Source organism: Pseudonaja textilis, chromosome 1 (genome assembly GCF_049901715.1).
Source record: "Pseudonaja textilis isolate UNSWEBS1 chromosome 1, rPseTex1.2, whole genome shotgun sequence".
In the NCBI taxonomy this organism is placed as follows: Eukaryota; Metazoa; Chordata; class Lepidosauria; order Squamata; family Elapidae; genus Pseudonaja; species Pseudonaja textilis.
The window spans coordinates 327,418,943-327,437,897 of record NC_141990.1 but is presented as its reverse complement, the minus strand read 5'-3'; the positions used below and the strand labels follow the sequence as shown (position 1 = coordinate 327,437,897).

General features: G+C 41.7%; 1 protein-coding gene and 1 long non-coding RNA gene across 9 annotated transcripts in view; one reads left to right on the top strand and one right to left on the bottom strand.

Moving 5' to 3' along the window:
• The first annotated feature begins 3,917 nt into the window (after window positions 1-3,917).
• On the top strand, window positions 3,918-12,062 carry LOC148128396 (uncharacterized). The gene is made up of 4 exons (XR_015741314.1): window positions 3,918-3,960; window positions 6,650-6,667; window positions 9,286-9,308; window positions 11,927-12,062. It is a non-coding gene; the product is annotated as an uncharacterized LOC148128396 (long non-coding RNA).
• A 385-nt stretch (window positions 12,063-12,447) lies between these two features.
• The window catches only part of AP3D1 (adaptor related protein complex 3 subunit delta 1), a 52,246-nt gene continuing 45,738 nt past the window's right edge, over window positions 12,448-18,955 (bottom strand). For all 8 annotated transcript variants that reach the window (XM_087922740.1, XM_087922743.1, XM_026698980.2 and 5 more), the window contains 3 exons: window positions 17,440-17,561; window positions 16,115-16,194; window positions 12,448-14,362 (listed from right to left, as the gene is read on the bottom strand). In XM_087922740.1, the coding sequence (XP_087778866.1) occupies window positions 14,267-14,362; window positions 16,115-16,194; window positions 17,440-17,561 (298 nt within the window). In that variant the 3' untranslated portion in view covers window positions 12,448-14,266. The remainder of the gene's footprint in view (window positions 14,363-16,114; window positions 16,195-17,439; window positions 17,562-18,955) is intronic.

Here is an 18,955-nt window from a genome sequence, read left to right as displayed (position 1 = left end):
TAGAAACAAGATGTAGTAATGTTTCTTACTTATATGCCTTTTTCTTTTCTTTTCTTTTCTTTTCTTTCAGGAAGAATTTGAACAAGTAAGTAGAGAATTATCTGCCAATGAGTGTAGGCTTTTAATTAAACTAGCTGATAACCTGGCGTTGCCTGGGTATTTCTTTATTTCTTTATACATATATATATATACGTATGGTATTTAGGTTTCTTTGGGTATTTTCCCGCATCTTAATAGTTAATAGTTGTGCTTTTAAAGTTATAGCGACATTTCGGCAGAATCTCATCTGCTATCTTCAGGCTTGTGTATTGGGTTTTTTCTTAAATCATGTGTGTCAGGCTTTGGTAGCCAATCAGGATGAAGAAAAAAACATTCAAATAAAGCACAAAGCCAGCACCAAATTCAAACAGAAACGGCTGTCAAAGCCTGACACACACAATTAAGAAAAAACCCAATACAGAAGCCTGAGGATGGCAGATGAGATTCTGCCGAAATGTCGCTATAACTTTAAAAGCACAACTATTAAGACGTGGGAAAATACCCGAAGAAACCTAAATACCACACACACACACACACACACACACACACACACACACATGATAAAGGATTTGATTTTATCCAAATTTATTTGGCAAACATCTGCAAAACACATTGCTGCTGAAGATTCCTCTTTAGACTATTTAGACAAGGCAGTGGAGGATGGGTGGAGGTGTTTCTTCTTCTTCTTCTTCTTTTTCTTCAGCGTTTGTCTCGCGCTCGGGCGAGGTCCGCTAATGTCCTTGAGTACTGCTTCCACACCTCTCTGTCTGCCACGTGTGTTGGGTCTGCCTTCGCGATCTCTAGATCGGCCTTGATCGTGTCCATCCAGCGTTGTTTAGGTCTACCACGCGGTCTCGCTCCTCCGACAGTCACCTTCATTACAGATTTGATGATGGATTCTTCCTTGGCGCGGCTCACGTGGCCGAACCATCGTAGCCGGGACTGCCTCATGACCGTGGGGATGGGCACGACGTTGAACCGCTCTCACGCACTTCTTCGCTCCTGACGCGATCGGTAGGGTGAGGCCTACCGACCATCGGAGCATTCGCATCTCCATTATCTGGAGTCTGCTCGGCTTCTTTGGTCGTCGGCCAGCACTCTGCGCCGTATATGGCCACGGGGCGCACCACAGAGTTATAGATTTTCGCCTTCAGGCGCATCGGCATCTTCTTGTCACAGAGGACGCCCGTGACGGACTTCCATTTGCCCCACGCTGCATTGATCCTGGCTGCCACCTCAGTTTGTAGTAGGCCTTCTTCCCAAGAGTAGTTCCCAGGTACTTGAAGGTGGAGGCGCGCGGTAGCTCCTGCCCGTTCACGTGGATGGAGCCTGTCATTTCATTATCAGTGGTCAGGTATTCGGACTTCTTTAGGTTCAGCCGGAGCCCGAACTGCTCGAGGCGGTCGTGCCACTGTTGGACTCGGTGCTCGAGTTCAGCCTTGCACAGGTTGGCCAGGAACACATCATCGGCGAGAGCAGCGTCCATGGGGCGGGCGTGTACAGGTCGTGGTGTAATTGTGTCCATCACCAGAATGAACAGCAGTGGTGAGAGAGCAGAGCCCTGGTGTACGCCGACAGTAATATTAAACTCCTCTGATATCCCAGCTGCCGCTTTTACACGGCTTTTGTGACATCTGTATAGGAGTTGGACCCATTGTACGAGCAGCTCAGGCACGCCGTGATCTCGCAGTGCGTACCAGATGAGATCGTGCGGGACTCGGTCGAAGGCCTTTTCCAAGTCTAGGAAGGCGTGTGGAGCGGGATTTTCTTCTCTGTGAGCCTCCATCAGCATCCGCACATCGAAGATGGCGTCGGTGGTGCCGCAGTTCTTGATGAATCCAGCCTGGTTGACGCTGATGTCGACGATGTCCCGAATGCGCTTATCAAGGACGCGCTCAAAGATCTTCATAGTGTGTGACAGTAACCTGACCGGTCTGTAGTTGGAGCAGTCCGCTGGGCTGCCCTTTCCTTCCAGATCGGAACAGTGGTGCTGCGGTACCAGTCGTGTGGCACTTTTCCGTGGAGACGATGTTGTTGAACAGCTCGCACAGCCACAATGCCGAGCCCGGTAGTGCCTTTTCCAGAAGTCGGCAGGGATGTCGCTCTGGTCCTGTTGCTCACCGCTTTTCATGGCCTTGATGGCGTCGGCGACCTCGCTGGCATAAATGCCTGAGACTGGGCCTTCAACTGGGTCACCTCGCTGGGTTCGTGGGTGGAACTCCTCGGTGGAGATCTTCTCAAGTATTGCCGCCACCTCTCCGCAGCGTCTCTGGGGTTGACGATCAAATTTCCCCTTTCATCGTTGATCCCATGAAACTGGTCAATGTCCAGGGTCTTCCTGTGTCTGTGTTTGGCTAGGCGGTAGATCTCATTCTCGCCTTCTCGCGTGTTCAGCTTCTCGTAGATGTCATCGTAGTGGAGCTTCTGGCTGTCGCTACTGCTTTCTTGGCTGCCTTTTGGCCGCCTTGTATTCGCAGAGCTTCTCGCTGGTCTTGTCCTGAAGAAAGGCCTTGTAGAGCCGCTTTCTTCAGGTGTACGGCATCTTGTACTTCCGGTGTCCAGAGCCATGTATCTCGCTCGATGCGTCTCCGTCCTGGCTTGGTGCAACCAAGCTGTTGGCAGCCGGCAGTGTGAACAGTGCTCTTCAGCATGGACCACGCTTCCTGTGGCCCGTCGACCATCTGCGGAACTGCTCCGGTTTGATGAGGGGTCCCGCCATCTTCTTCTGGTTCCACCACTTGATTCGTGGCTGGTCTGCATTCCTTTGTCAATCCTGGTCTTGGGCTTGTTGATCCTGATCTTCGCCATCAGCGGCCTGTGCTGACTGCTCGATCTGTGACGGGTACACCTTGGCGTTGAGCACGCTTTTAGCGGCTCTTCGCCGCATGCGATGATGTAGTCGATCTGTGTGTGGTGGCTCCCGTTTCTGCTATGGTAGGTGAGGAGTTGAGATTCTCGCCTAATGAAGCAGGTATTCGTGATGGTCATATCATGGGAGTCGGCAAAGTCCAGGATCCTCTGGCCATTCTCATGGGTGGAGGTGTTTCACAGTTGGAATTGGATACTTGGCAGTAACCCTATAATTAATCCTTTGTCAATGGCCTTGGCAGCTGGCTAACAGATTCACCTTGGCTAAATTAGATTCTTTAGTGCAGACAAGAACAAATCCTCAGACATAGCTTTTATGACAGGAATGTGAGGTAAAACTTTCTCTTTGACGGTCTCCCTGGCCCTCTGGAAATTCTCTTCTCCCTGAGCTAGGATGGATCCCCCTTGCAGTCATGTAGGAAGCTGATGGAAGCTTCTATTTTTCCTCAACCCGTAATGATCAAGATTGAAGGTGACTGATGATTACGTTTAACATTTAATATGCTTCTGGTGGATTCATTTGTTACTGAGGGTTGAATTGTGCAGGGTCTTTGGTGCTCTGAGCTTGGATAGTTTGTTCTTACAATTTACGTTGGTTGACGCTTTCATGTTTTAGTTGTTCCTCACTGCCCAGAATCTCTGACTGGGGGACAGAGAAACAAGGTGAAATAAGCCAGAACGCTCCAATGGTGGGATTCAATTTTTTTTACTACCGGTTCCGTGGGCGCGGCAGGAGAAGGTTACTGCAAAATCCCCATTCCCTCCCCGCCCCACTAACCTGCTTTCCAGCTCCGTTCTCCTGTGCAGGGCAACCAAAGACCCAGCCTATCAGCTGGGACTCGGGAGGCAGAGAAGAGATGGGGGGGGGGCAGTCAGAGGGAGTATTTGCCAGTTCTCTGAACTACTCAAAACTTTCACTACTGGTTCTCCAGAACTGGTCAGAACCTGCTGAATATCACCTGTACCAGAACCTCTTGTGACATCATCTGATGGTTGTATCCACAGGGAACCAGAGGTGTGGGCATCGGCCCTAAGACAAGTCCCTACATTTAGGTAAGTGCCTATTTCTTTGGAAGCCATGGGGAAAATAGAGAGCTTTAATGCTGCAAAAAGCTCCTGGTACAAACAGGGAGAAAGGGGAGAAGGGGAACTTAGCACTGTGCGCAGAGGATTTTGGGACAAGGATGAGGTGTTGAATAGATATTGCCAAAGCTACAAGGCTAGACTGAGACCCCTTAAGGCCCCTTATGGGAAGATAAAAAGAAAGGAACATTGCATTGTGAGAGTCATTCCAGTGTTGCCTTAAGGCAAGGGTCTTCAAACATGGCAAGTTTAAGACCTGTGGACTTCAACTCCCAGAATTCCCAAGCTAACATGACTGGAAGAGGAATTCTGGGAGTTGAAGTCCACAGGTCTTAAAGTTGCCATGTTTGAAGACCCCTGCCTTAAGGCAACACTGGAATGACTCTCACAATGCAATGTTCCTTTCTTTTTATCTTCCCATTCCCATTTTTATTGAGTTATAAAGTATTATAAAATACAAAATACAAAGTAAATAGAAAAGCAATAGGGCAGGGGAAAGGGAAAGAGAAGTGAGGAAAGATAAGAAAGAAAAAGAAGCATTGACTCTCCCTGTTACAGTAAATTAAGGCATTCACCTCAAATCACAACTTTTTGCTTTTCTGTAATGGTATGAACAAGCCATTTCTTTAAAGATCTATCAGTCTAATCAATAAACCCCAAAGTTAGACTTTAATTCTTTTCCACACCGAGCACAAAGTTCAGAAGCGGTCTCCATGTGGAAACAAAAGTACTTACATTCTTTTCTTTAATCAAAGTGGTCAGTTTTGCCATTTCGGCCAATACCATCAACTTCTGCAACCATTCGTCCATAGTAGGAATCGAAGTGTCCTTTCATTTTTGTGCATACAATAGTCTTGCTGCTGTCAACATATATAATAATGAAGTTCCATTTTTTTCTCTAGTTCTTTTTCCATGAAACCCAAATGGAAAAGTTCTGGTTTCATTTTTATCTCTGTTTTCAAAACTTTTTGTATTAAAATATGAATCATGCATACTCTAATTTTTTTTTTGCTGTATCACATGTCCACCAGTGGTGGGATTTAAAATTTTTTACTACCAGTTCTGTGGGCGTAGTGTGGCTTGGTGGCCGTGGCAAGGGAAGGATACTGTAAAATCTCCATTCCCTCCCTACCCCACTAACCTGCTTTCTAGCTCCGTTCTCCTTTGCAGGGCAACAAACGGAGACCCAGCTGATCAGCTGGGACTCGGGAGGCAGAGAATAGATGGGGTTGGCGGGGCCAGTCAGAGGTGGGATTTGCTGATTCTCCAAACTACTCAAAATTTCCACTACCAGTTCTCCTGAACTGGTCAGAACCTGCTGAAAACCACTTCTGATGTCCACCATAGATGATAAAAGATCCCCTCTGTACTTTTACATTTCCGGCATTCATTTGACAAACCTTTATACATCTCCATTTCTATGTGATCACCCCATCCAGGAAACAGCTTGCCCAAGCCAAGGCTTTCTCTCTAAGACTAGGTACCTTCTGCCTCTCCAAAACAGGTTAGACTATAACTCCCAGCAGCCTGGGAAACTGGAAGCTGTGGTTCAGCAAAGTCTGGAGGGCCACAGGATATCCTCACTGGACACTTTTCTGCAATATATATTTTGCTGAATGCAGTTCATTTTTTAATGCTTTGTATATAAAAAATGCTGATGGCTGACAAATATTGTGGCATATTGGTTTAGTCCTCCCCAAGGTGCTTTTCAAAAGGTAACTGGAGTTTCTTGATTTTTTTTTCTCTGCTAAAATATTTTGCTTCTTATCCAAGAAGCTTCTGCAGTTCTGACTGAAGTTCTGATTCAGTTCTGACTGATGTGAAAAATTTTATAGGAGAGGAAAAAAGCCCCCCCCCCAATAAAAAATAAAAATCCCATTGTCTTTTGAAAAGCACCTTTGGGACAACCATGACCTGGATGATTGAGAATCTCCATAGACATTAATTTAGTTCCTTAGCAAGGAGCATGCATCTTAAAAGTTGCTAGGTTGAGAAACATTGATTGAAGAAGACTTCTTAAAGGTTTTTAAAGTTGAAGGATTAGGGGAACTTGCTCTTTCTTTCAGGTAAATACAGGTAGTCCTCAACCTATGAAAACAATTGGGTCCAGAAGTCCTGTTGCTAAATGAGACAGTTGTTAAATGAATGCTGCCCCATTTTACTAACTTTCTTGCCATGATTGTTAAGTGAATCACTGCAGTTCTGAAGTTAGACACGTTTGTTAAGTGAATCTGGCTTCCTCATTGACTTTGCTTGTCAGAAAGTTGCAAAAAAAGGGATTACATGACCTTGGGATACTGCAACCATCATAAATAGGAGTCAGTTGCCGAATTTTGATTATGTGACTGTGGGGATGCTGCAATAGTTGTGTGAAAAATGGCTGTAAGTCATTTTTTTTCCAGTGCCTTTGTAACTTTGAGCGTTCACTAAATGAACTGTGTTGAATACTACCTGTACAGATTTGTAAAAAAACATAATTATGGAATCTGTTAAGCAGAAATGAGGTCAGTAAATAGTTGAAACATCCACAAGAAACCAAGGAAACCAAAACAACAACAAATCAACCACCACCCATGAATTCAAAATAGGGGCTGAACTGCTATCTTTCTAATAACTAAAAATAATTTCTCATGGTTATGTTTTTCTGTTTGTCTTTCAGTCATTGTACTGCCAAAAGGTAAGGAGTGATAGTAAGGAAGAATGCCCAGGGAAGAGGTCTCCACACTTGGCAATTTCCCACAAGTCAGTTGAAGTCCACAAGTCTTAAAATTGCCAAGTTTGGGTACCCCTGGTCTAGGACTAAATGGGATGGGGTTTGTGTCTTAGTTCACACATTACTCAATTGATTAGCAGAAGTAAAAATAAAATCTAGCTATAACTTACTCAAGAAGGCCAAAATTGTACTGCATCCATCCATCCATCCATCCATCCATCCATCCATCCATCCATCCATCCATCCATATCTATCTATCTATCTATCTATCTATCTATCTATCTATCTATCTATCTATCTATCTATCTATCTATCTGTCATCTATCTATATATCTCCATCCATGCATCCATCTACCCATCCGCCCATTTCAGGCAAACTGGCTTTTTGATATATGGTGTCCTTAGTGCTCTCTGAGCTTGGTGGTTTTCCTGCAGATGTTTCATTGCCCACTTAGGTAACATCATCAGTGCCAACAATCATCTTAGATATGTGCTATTCTCCTTTATTTATTTATTTTTAATTGTAAGCCACCTAGGGTTGATGCAGAGGCAAGCAGCCTTGAAACTGAAAAATAATAAAACAAAATAAGTTATTTGGTAGAAAGTATATGTAGTACTGCCTCTTGTCCAATCAGATTCTTGTTCCATGTTCTGTATGCCCAATCAAATCCTGTCCTAGTGGGGGCAGGCAACCTGGGGTCACATGGACTCCTGAAAATCATGTTTGCTGAAATTCCAATGCTGAATATTGGTGGAGTGATTTGCAGGAATGAATGCAAAACCTCCTTAAATAAAACACTCTCATTCCCACCCTTATTCCCTCTTCACCCCATTCCCTGCAATAGGCTGACTCTGTAAACTGTTTAAAGGCTATAAAGCACCGTGAAGCAGTATATAAGTCTGAGTGCTATTGCTATTGTTATATAAAGGAGAATATTTGTAGCTCAGGTTGAAATTTGGGGTCCTTAGTACTCTCTGAGCATGGTTGTTTTCTTGTAGGTGCTTCATTATCCAAACTAGATAAGTGCTAGCACAGTGAAACGTTTGCAAGACAACAATTAAGCTCCCTGTTACCTAGTTAGGGTAATGAAACATCTGCAAGAAAACAAAGCAAGCCCAGAGAGCACCAAGGACCCCTCCGTTTCAACCCTGAGCTACCAATATTCTCCTTTATTGATACAATTAAGTTCGGAGAGCACCAAGGACCCTTAATCTGAACATGTGTTAAGCAACCATTCAAACTACGTATAATGTTAATACAATTTCTCCTCATGGCTTTTGTAATTGTCCTGTTTTGTCACATGAATCATCACAATTGAGTGACAATTTTGGGAAGGCTCCGGCAGCCACATCCAAAGATTTAGAAAGGGCACAATTGCTGTTTCTGCACATTGTTGGCGCAGCATTGGAAATGTTTTGAGAGATGTTTTTTTTTTTTCTTGTTCCAAAATGAATGGGATTGAATCTCCCACCTCAGAGAACAGCACTGCACTTTCAACTATAAACTAGCCAGCCATAATTTCAACCTAATTGTGGACTGTGCATAATTGCCTTAATATGTTTATGATTTAGTGGGTCACATGAACTCAGAAAATTCTAGCATGTACACAGAAGAAATTGAAGAGGCCCCTTTGTTAAGAGACCCTTTGAAAGCCTGGATATAACAAAATCCTCAAGCAAAGGCTCTTTGTAAAGACAAAAATGTGATGATATTTTAGAACAAGGGGTAGACATTTCCCCCCAATTACTTGTCTATGACAACAGGAAATTCCAGAATAAATGGATAACTTTTTTAATTGGAGAGACATAAAAACTGGGGATCAGATCCGTTTTTCAATTCGTAGATAACCCATTTGGAGTTAGGAAGAGGTCAAAAGGAGAAAAAGTTTGCTGATGATCCCAAGCTGTTCAGGGTAAAAAGAAAATGAAGGGATGACAGAGAGAATCGCGAAGACACCTCCACATTGGTTGACTGGAGTTTTTCCGTATGGGACAGGGAGGTGAGGAGCTTAGTTAGTTGCTCTGGAAACACTGCAAATGCCTTACGTACTGCAGTTAGATATTTCAGCATCATTTGGATCAATAGCCCACTAAAGACCATAATATAGGGACCGTATTTCTCAACCTTGGCAGCTTGAAGTTAGGTGGACTTCAACTCCCACAATTCCCTAACCAGCTATGCACATAGCTGGCTGGGGAATTCTGGAAGTTGAAGTCCATACATCTCCAAGCTGCCAAGGTTGAGAAACACAGATCTAGGACACTTTTTCCTAATTACTGAGGGCAAACAAGAACCACTATTAGGGATGCCTGCAGGTCATAGTCCCAAAAGTCAAAAAGACAATGGTGTGACCAGTTTTATATATATAAAACACCAACTTCTATAATCATAACTTTGTGGACACCTCTGGAGGACAGTATTTTCCCATTTTTATTTTTATTTTGCTTTTGAGATTTTGGATGAATAGGATTCTGCTGCAGGTGATGCTTGGTTCAGAAAATATCCTTCTTTGATGTTTGCATTTATCCTTCTTCAAACTTCCTCTAATACATTATTAACTTTAATTTCCTCCTTTTTATAGCCCAGATAACCTGAATTTTACAAGTAAGTTTCAAGAGCATGAAGATTTAATTCCTACAAAGAATGAGTTCAAGAGGTCCAGAGATCCATTTGTAATTGTTTAACATGCAGTGTACCAATGTAGTTAGTTTCCCCTACAAATGGGGGGGAGGGGAGACTCTTTAACCCCCATACCCAAAACTAACTCCAAAGTGATTCAACTCTTCATCAACTTATGCAGATATTTTGAGACCACACCCTGCTAAATTATGATTTGCTTAACTGTGGTTTGAGTAAAACACAACAGCTGAGTTTACAAATTTGCTGATCCAAAATCCAAACCACATAATTGCAGGTGAAATGTGTGCTTTTATCAGTGCCTGACATTATTTTATGTTTAAAGTATTATCTTTAGCAAGGCAGTTTTGGGGAAAGCTGTTTCAAATCAGACTGCTGATTCTTAAGTAAGCAGGGATATGTTATTTTAGGCAGTGCTATTACTAAGTTACTTTAAGCTGCTTTACTGTACTTGATTACTTTCATTTGATTGGCTACATCTGCAAATCTTCACTAATGTGGAACCAAATCTTAGGAAGGATATGTTAGGAATGATACTGAGAAATTGAATCTTTTTTTAGAAGGTAACAAAGTTCTCAACCTGGTTGTTTGTTTGCAGACATTTCATTGTCCAACTAGGCAACATCATTATGCTACTGGGTGTAGGGTTTGCAATGAAGAGGTAAAGAAGGAAAACATAGGAAGAACGGTTGGAAATGGATGTTTTCCCTGGAGAAAACAACGAGGAGATATGATAACTGTATTTCAACTGTTGTTATGTAGAACCTCTAGGGCCCAATTGTTCAGTTATTCCAGAAGAATTTTAAATTGTGAGGAAGTAGATCTTTGTTGGATATCAGGAATGATTTCCCAGCTGCTTAACAGTGGAATAGGCCAACTTGGGAAGACCACACTCACTGGACATTTTTAATCAGAAGCTAGATAACCACCTATCTGAATCTTGTTAAAGATGAATTCCAAATCTGGACAGAGTTGGGCTAGAAAATCTCTAAATTCCCTTCCAATTCTTACCTACCACAATTCCAAATATTCTGTACACCTAACACAGTCTGAAGATGATAATGGACGATCGCTCACATTATTCCCAACTGTTACACTAGCTAGGGTTGAAGAAAGCTGGAATCTAATTTCATGGGCCACACACTCGGTTACTCATAGCAGGTATAAAGAGAAATGCCTTAAGTCCATTTGTTTTTCAACCATAGCAACTTGCAGATACAGGTAATCCTTGACTTACAACCACAAATGAGCCCAACATTTCTTTTGCTGAGCAAGAAAGTGAGTTTTGCCCCACTTTGATCTTTTTTGCTACACTTAAGCAAATCACTGCAGTTATTAAGTGAATCATATGGCCATTAAGTGAATCTTGCTCAACTTTGCATGACGGAAGTTGTCTGGAAAATTACAAGTGGTGATCACATGACCCCAGGACAGTGCAACCATCAGAAATACATGCCAGTTGACAAGTGTCCAAATTTTGGTTATGCAACCATGGGGATGCTGCAATGGCTGTGTGAGAAGTGGTCATAAGTACCTTTTTTTCAGTGCTGTTGTAACTTTGAACGGTCACAAAATGAAAGTTGAGGATTACCTGTATATGGAATTCTGGGAGTTCTAGTCCGTGTATCTTCAAGTTGGCAAGACTGAGAAAGATTCCCTTTAGTTAAGATCAGCATTTTTTATTGAGAGAATACCACCTCTTAGATCGGGGCTATGAAATTCAGAACCTAATTTAAAACACTCTTTGAAAGTGGTCGCATCTGCCAAACCAGGCCCTATTTTGCCGAGACCAAACAGAAGAGGCTGATCTTGCTGTTCTTCATTTACTGTCCAATGCTCCATAGACTGTTCCCAAGAAGTGTGGCCTTCAAAACTAACCCTCCACAAAGTAGGTGGTTTTTTTATGATGGTCTGACTGAGGCCATTTTGAGACTTTAGCGCCAACAGTCTCCTTGCTACAGGTTATACAGCAACTTCAAAATGGCTTCTTTCCATAAAATTTGGCTAACTTTATTGAACACCAAGTTGTTGCCAAAGCTGACTCACTGATGATTTTAAAAAGGGGTCGTTCAGACTTGTCCCTGGAGCAATCAGTGTCTAAGTGGAACTTTTAGTCTAGTGGTGTCCAACCTTGGCTACTTTAAGACCTGGACTTCAAGCCCCAGAATTCCCCAGCCTGGATAATTCTGGGGGTTGAAGTCCACAGGTCTTCAAGTGAATAAAAGGAAATATATGTGTCCTAGGATAATGTTACAGGATCTAATCTGAGTCGGTCTTAAATTGGCCAAGGCTGGACATCCCTGCTTTAGTCAAAGACAATATTCAAGTGAATCACAGCAAAGGGGATGTTGAGTCTGAGCCATTGGTAATTAAAAGCCATATATTTTGATTAGAGGTTATCTACAGGGGAAAACATTTCTAATGAACCGAGACACTCCTTAGAACTTTCTGTGCTTTCCTCAATTACCAGCCCAAGTATTGAAGGGCTTGTTTTGTCTTGGGCTAAAGGGATGCTCACTTAAAAAATATGAAGTGGTGGGAAGAGTTACTAATAATACCTGTGGGCTTCCTCTCTCTGTTCATAGGTATAGGAGATACTCTGTCAAAAAACTGGCTCAAAATAATGGCTTTGAAGGATATGGAAGAGGACGCCACTCTCTTACGACTACTTGAGCCTAATTGTTAAATTGTTGAGTTGCTGTTTCTTTTGTGTAACACAAATGTGACACACAAAATAAAATGAAGAGATCCGTCCAAACTGCTATCCTGATGATTAATCCTACTATATCCACATACAAATTGAAGAAGTTTATTTGCTTAACATCCCTGTTCCCCAGCAGCGTGGGAAATGTCTTGGAGCCTTTCTGAAACAAAACGGACACAAAAAATGATAGGTTCCCTCTTATGAATCAGATTAAAGTGACTGGGTGAAGGCAGCAATGACGACTATTCACAATCTTACCAAACGAACTATGATTAAAACTCCTTTAAAATCTGGATTTCAATCTATTATCTGTTATTAAGCGCCAGGAGGCAATTTGAACCAAGCGCAAAAGGGTTAAAAATTCTGCATTCACCATTAAGATTCAAGGCACAATTCAAAAGATTTTTAAATTCTGTAAGTTTTGAAATTTTATTCAATCATCTGACACAAAAAATTCTTACAGCAGCTTTGTGGTATGTGTTTTGTGGGGGAATGTCGATAGTAAATAACTTTTTCTTTTAAACATAACATATTGTACAATTTTCAGAAGGTCTTTAGAATCACTGTAAGAGAACAGACTCTACATGCTAAAGTGACAAGTTTTTATCCAGGAATATATATATATATATAGATATATATATATAGATATATATATTTAAAATCCATTAACTTCAAGGAGCATTTGCCCTTTTAAGACATTTCTGAATAGGCGCAGATTTCCCAACCCCCAGGAAAATCTGCAAAAATTCACAAAAAGTCAACAAATAACACTCCCGGCCTTGCTCCTTGCAATAATTGCTTTACCAGCCTCTGCTGCAATATTGGGAGAATGCTAAATTATTCTCAGTAAATCCTGCAGCTCGGCTCCCAATAGACATAATTACTGTACTGATATTAAAAAAAAAAGACCCCTGACCACACAGAAAAATATTGAGGCACCAAATGTCTTGAAACACAGAGGACATAATGCAAGCCAGAGACCAAAGGGTTCTGTTGGTTCCATCCTGTCCCCCCACCCCCCACAACACCGTCTCCCCAAGTTCAGGATTCTAAATATCAGTTTTTGTAGTATCCAATAGTGAAGTTTCATTGTGGGAGAATTAAAAAAAAAAGGGTTGCCAGGTGCAATTTCTCATTAACTTAACAATCAAGGTGTCCCACCCTATTTGTAACTGATCATCACTAATATCTTCCAATCTTGCGGAAGAGAAAAAGACAAGTTTGTCAGAAAGAAAGAAAGAAAGAAAGAAAGAAAGAAAGAAAGAAAGAAAGAAGGAAGGAAGGAAGGAAGGAAGGAAGGAAGGAAGGAAGGAAGGAAGGAAGGAAGGAAGAAAGAAAGAAAGAAAGAAAGAAAGAAAGAAAGAAAGAAAGAAAGAAAGAAAGAAAGAAAGAAAGAAAGAAAGAAAGAAAGAAAAAGAAATTCACTGGCTGCAACTATGGAGTGTGGACACTTTCAAAAACAAACTGTCACTAGATTGTGACCATCTGCTTAGGCTTTGTAAAAGCTGGGCATGGCAGATTGGCCCCACTGTAGGATTGTTCAACCTAAACATAGAAGAAAGAAAAAATAACCACAAAACCCCCAAATCTACACAGACACAATGACTTTGGACTTCTAATTAGGCTACCTTTTGTTAATTCCAGAAATGATATATTGCATTGGGCTTCAAACATTCCTGTGGGAGCCCATCCTGATGAGAGAGGATTAACCAATCCCAGCCACAGGCAGCAGGAAATGCTCCGGAACAACCGTAGGGAAGGAGGGAAGATGCATCCAAATTGGTTGCAGAGGAGGGACATCCTGACGTTTTTCTCCTTTTTAAGTGCGGGGAATGGAATTTACCTGCTCTCACACCGGGAGAGGTGCAAGCAGACCCAGGGATGCTGTTGGGTTTCCAATATGGACTCTGTATCTCCTCTACCCCATTTTCTCCTGGCCAGGATGCCAATCGGGGATCTCTTTGCTATGGTTGGACCGTTCCAAACAGAGGAGAGCACAAGTTCTAAGATGTGTAAACCGCAAGAAAATTAAAACAAAAATAGAACGAACACAACAACCCAGGAGGGAGGAAGAAATGGAAAACACATGCCCTGGGAGATCAAACATGCGCACAGAGGGAGAAAAATCGAACGCTCCACTGGTTTCAGTCCATGAGCCTTGGGATGCTGCTCGTCTGGGGGGGCCAGAAGGACGAGGGGCTGTGCCCGATTCCAAGAGTATTCAGCATTTTGACAGGGTTTCTTTGAATTCTGACAACAGATTTCCCAATAAGGTTGAATCATCGCATTTTCCATCAATGGACACAGAGTTTTCTCCCTGCCAAAGGATGCATTGAAGGGGCGGAGGGGGGGAAGAGAGAGAGAGAGAGAGAAAAAAAAATACTTTTTAGGGTTAGGTAGCATGATTCTTGACTCTTTGTTTGTATCCCTTTATTACATCCAGTGCATCTTCCTCCTCCTATTTGCCTCACAACAAGTACCTTGTCAGGTGAGTTGGGCTGTGAGAGAGAGACTGGCTTAAAAGTCACTGGCCAGTTTTCATGCCTAAGGTGGGACTAGAACTCACTGCCTCCTGGTGATTAGCTCAAAGTCAGTCAACCGGTTTTCATGCCTAAAATGAGAACTAAAACTAGTTTCCCCATTTCAAGCCTGGTGGCTTAATCACTAGATCAATCTGTTTCTCGTAATCCTCTTTCTTCTCATCTGCCTGGAAACTGAATCATGTTTGTTCTTTTCTCCTATTCTTACAAGGAGATGTCAAGATTTACCTGCCTGTTAGGAAGCAACTTCATTTCTCCCCTGTTGAAGGGGGGGCAATCCACACTACGGCTTTAGCAGGGAGTCAGACTGAGAGAGGTGTTAAACAGACAAGACTTAACTTACTTGTTCTCTTTATAAAGCAAATCCAAGTTGGAAGTAGACAAAATATACAGTGCTACCTAATGCCACTACCGGTCATCTGATGGCTATCTTCCTTGCGTTCCGTAAATGGTGTGTTTAAAGAAGTAGATGCATGTAAGTATTATTGCAAATACTGAGTAAATTACAAGAGCAACCCCTATTGTGTCAATTCCAAAAAATTAAACAATTTCTTTTGCATTAATTGTTGGAACTGATTTATTATTTAATACTGATATTCTAACCAAGGATGTTATTAAGAGTATAGATAGACCTCACTTAATGACCATTTGTTTAGGGGTCATTCAAAGTTATGACTGTGCTGGAAAAAGAGATTTATATCCAGTCCTTGAAGTTGTGATCATGACTTGGGTGCTTGGCAATCTTTGCACATGTTATGATACTTGCAGATGCCTGTGGTCATGTGACGTGATGAAATCTGTGGGTGGCCTTGAGGAAAGAGGGGAAGAAATGCTACCCAGGAAACAAACCAGTCATGAGAAGCAGGAGCCCCCAGTGGCCTAATGGTCAGAAAAGGAATCTTAGTAAGGATTGATCCTAATCGTTCAAGTGGCAGGGGGGAGTTTGTACTTTCAGACTTGCAGGATTCTGATAATGTAACCAGACCATTAAGTAGAACTAGTTTGTCCTGTTTGGTTTACCTGGGAGAGCTGACAGGTGATCACCTTTTGTAAGCCTGATAGCCAGATTCCAACAGATTCCAGATTTCAATGGCAAAGCTGGCAAAAGGTTGCAAGTCAGTCATGTGATGTCTCATTTAAATCCCCGCATGCGGGATTCGCTGAACAAATGCAACCGGAAGTGCCAAAACTTCCATTGTAAGTCGGCACGGTCATGTGACTTTCTGCTTTCCAATCACACCACCTACTTAGCGAGAGAGTTGCCATTTTGAAAGAGTCATTAATTGAGGACTACTTAGATATTTTAATTTTATTGTGGAAGTAATAAAATCTAGAGATGAGAAAAGTCACTACCTACCAGGGAATGCCTCTGATTAAAATATCTGGTTTCTGCAATTGCATCATATGCATGATGGGACAGTGTCCTATTATGCTTTATTATTTGTAGCTGACTGATTAAACATCTGGTAACGCTATCACCACATATTGGTTGCACAATTTTGTACTTTGAGCTTGGTTTTTGGATTCACCTTTTTCACGAGTAGGCAGACATGATGGCCCTGGATAGAACGGCTGTACATGGATGCACAGGCCCCCATACGTTCAACAACTGAAAGAAAAAAGGAAATGGTTAAAGGGCTTCCATCCCTTCCCCAAATACAGTAGAACCTCTGGTCACAACCGTAATTCATTCCGTAACTTCGGTCACAAACCGATTTGGTTGTGACCTGAAGCGAGACTGACTGAGCATGCGCCTACTAAAAAAAAAAAAAAATGGTGTGGAAGGGGAAATCGGCCACAGCCGTGTTTGATCGCCACCCGATTTTTGAATCGTGACCCGATTCAAAAATGTTGTGAATTTTTTGGTTGGAACCCCGATTTGGTTGTGGTCAGAAGTGTTCGTGACCAGAGGTTCTACTGTAAGGCTTTTGGGTTAAAAAAAAAAAGATCTGCACAGTTTTAAGGAGTGCGTATCTACATGAGCCACTGATTTAAGTAGATCACTAGCCAGTCACTCAGGCAACAAATGATGGAGAGAGGGAAGAATCCCAAGTGCCAAAAATCATGTTTATCTGACTATCTTTTATTGACAGTTGGGGTGTTCTGCTCTTTTTAGTGCCTGTTTTCCTTTTCCATTCTTCAGAAAAGAAACAAGCCATTTTTTCCCAAGGCATATCGTTCTCATATATATCTCTAGATTTTGATGACATCACATTTGTGCAGATCCAGCAAAATTACTGAGCACCAGCAAGTAATTGCACTGAGACAGTCAGCACAGTGAATCTGTTACAGTGAAACATCTCCTCTAAGAAGAGATGCTTTTGGCTCACAGAATTAGCAGTTTTCTCATGGGAAGTCATTTGAGAAGCACTAGCAATTACGTTTTTCCTTCCAATAATGAGGCAAAACTAGCACAGCAACTCACACTATGTTCAATAAGAAGCCTCCTGCAAGCTTGCATGGTTTTAATGTCCTTTTAAAGATCCCAAGATACCTCTCTAGGATTTATTTATTTATCGCATGGCACGTGCACATCACATTTCAATAAAAACACAAGGGATAACAATACAAAATATGAAACATAAAGTCTAAAATATTATAAACCTCTCTAGGAATTCCTAGCTGAGAGAAGCAGGACTGCCAGGCTGGGAAGATTAGGAGGTTACCTCCTCTTCAGCATTAAGAAACCAGAGCTAAAGAATGGCTGATTGTCAACTGTCTGAAGAACTTTGCAAAATGAGGGTTCACCAATCTTCGTGTCATCCTGAAGTAGGGAAGTTTATGCCCAACAGCAGAGTTGTGAGCCAATATACACAAAACTGTGAGTCAAGGAGTCTTCTTAGCAGGAACTCACCAGAGAAATGATGGTGGAAGCAAATTTTTGCCAGGAGGTGATGGAAAGGGATGGTGATGCCATCAACTTTAATTGAGCTAGCATGCAGGTCCCCCAACTCCAACAGCTTGGCAAAAGCATCACTGTGGAAAATGCAAAGAGGAAGAAGCTTAGATCAGCAGTGGAGGAAGTTGGAAATTACAGAATGGCTAACATCTACCTTGACCTATCTGATATTAGAGGAGATTTTAAAACTTATTCCAAGCTCAGTCCATATTTACTTTCTGTAATTAGAATAAAAGAGAATATATGTAATTAGGAGTTGAACTGTGGAATCCTTGGTGCTCTCTGGGTTTGGTTGTTTGCTTGCAACCAATGCCTGATGATGATGTTATCTGGTTGGATAGTGAAACTTCTACAAGCAAACAACTAAAGCTCAGACAGCACCAGGGACAACACTCTTTCTGTAATCTTCGGGGATGCTTCCTTTATTGGTCATCTGCTTAATGTATTCTTTAGACAACATTAGAAAAAGTCAGATCCAAGGTATAATACAAAAGCTGTTATCATCTGGTTGACAACAAAATTCTCCAGACAGCGATTTATTTTTATTTATTCATCATAAAAAAAAAAAAAAAAATTTTTTAAAAGAACAGAAAAAAAAAAATCCCCCAAAAAAAAAACCACAAAAAAAAAAAAAAAAAAAAACAAAAACAAAAAACCCAAATTTTAAAAAAAAAAAAACCACCCCCCAAAAAACAAAACAAAAAAAACCCACCCAAAAAACCCACACACCAAAAAAAAAAAAAAAAAAAAACCACTCTTTTATCCCTCCCCACACCCCAAAAAAAACAAACAAAAAATACAAAAAAACAAATACACCCCCACCCCCCCCCCTCCCCCCCCCCAAAAAAAAAAACATCCCCACCAACCCACCCCCCCCCCCCCCCCCTCCCACACCCCCCCCCACCACTAGATAAAGCCTCATAATATAATATACTGTAACACAAGATATCATGAATTGCTACAATACTTTATATTGTACATCTGACTAATCTATTCCTCAAGTGTAATCATCTGGAATCTTTTTCTAATTACATTATTCTCTGATTCCTCACATTCTGTGCTAATTTTAATGCAAACAACTATTTCCATTAAATTCCCCACTGAGGCGTTCTCACAGATACAATTAAATACTCAGGGATGGATGCTGTGAAGGGGAACATGCTCACTTCAAACCATTTTAACTCTTTCCAAAATGTTTCTAGAGTGCCACAGTTGATGTGATTTTTAGCTACATCATCCTAAAATCCTGCATGAGAACGTAAGCATTTGCAAGTTTTACAAATTTCAGAATTTTTCTGTGCAATTAACCAAGGTTCAAGAGATTTTAAAGCAAACATATTCATTTTAAGAACATGCAGGGGTGATTTTTAGCTGTGACAAATACTCTGCTACCCATAGGAATTATGTTACGGATCTCTGAAATTAAGTTTGAGTGTGTGTAACTGAAGTAACATCATTTTCTCCCCCTCCT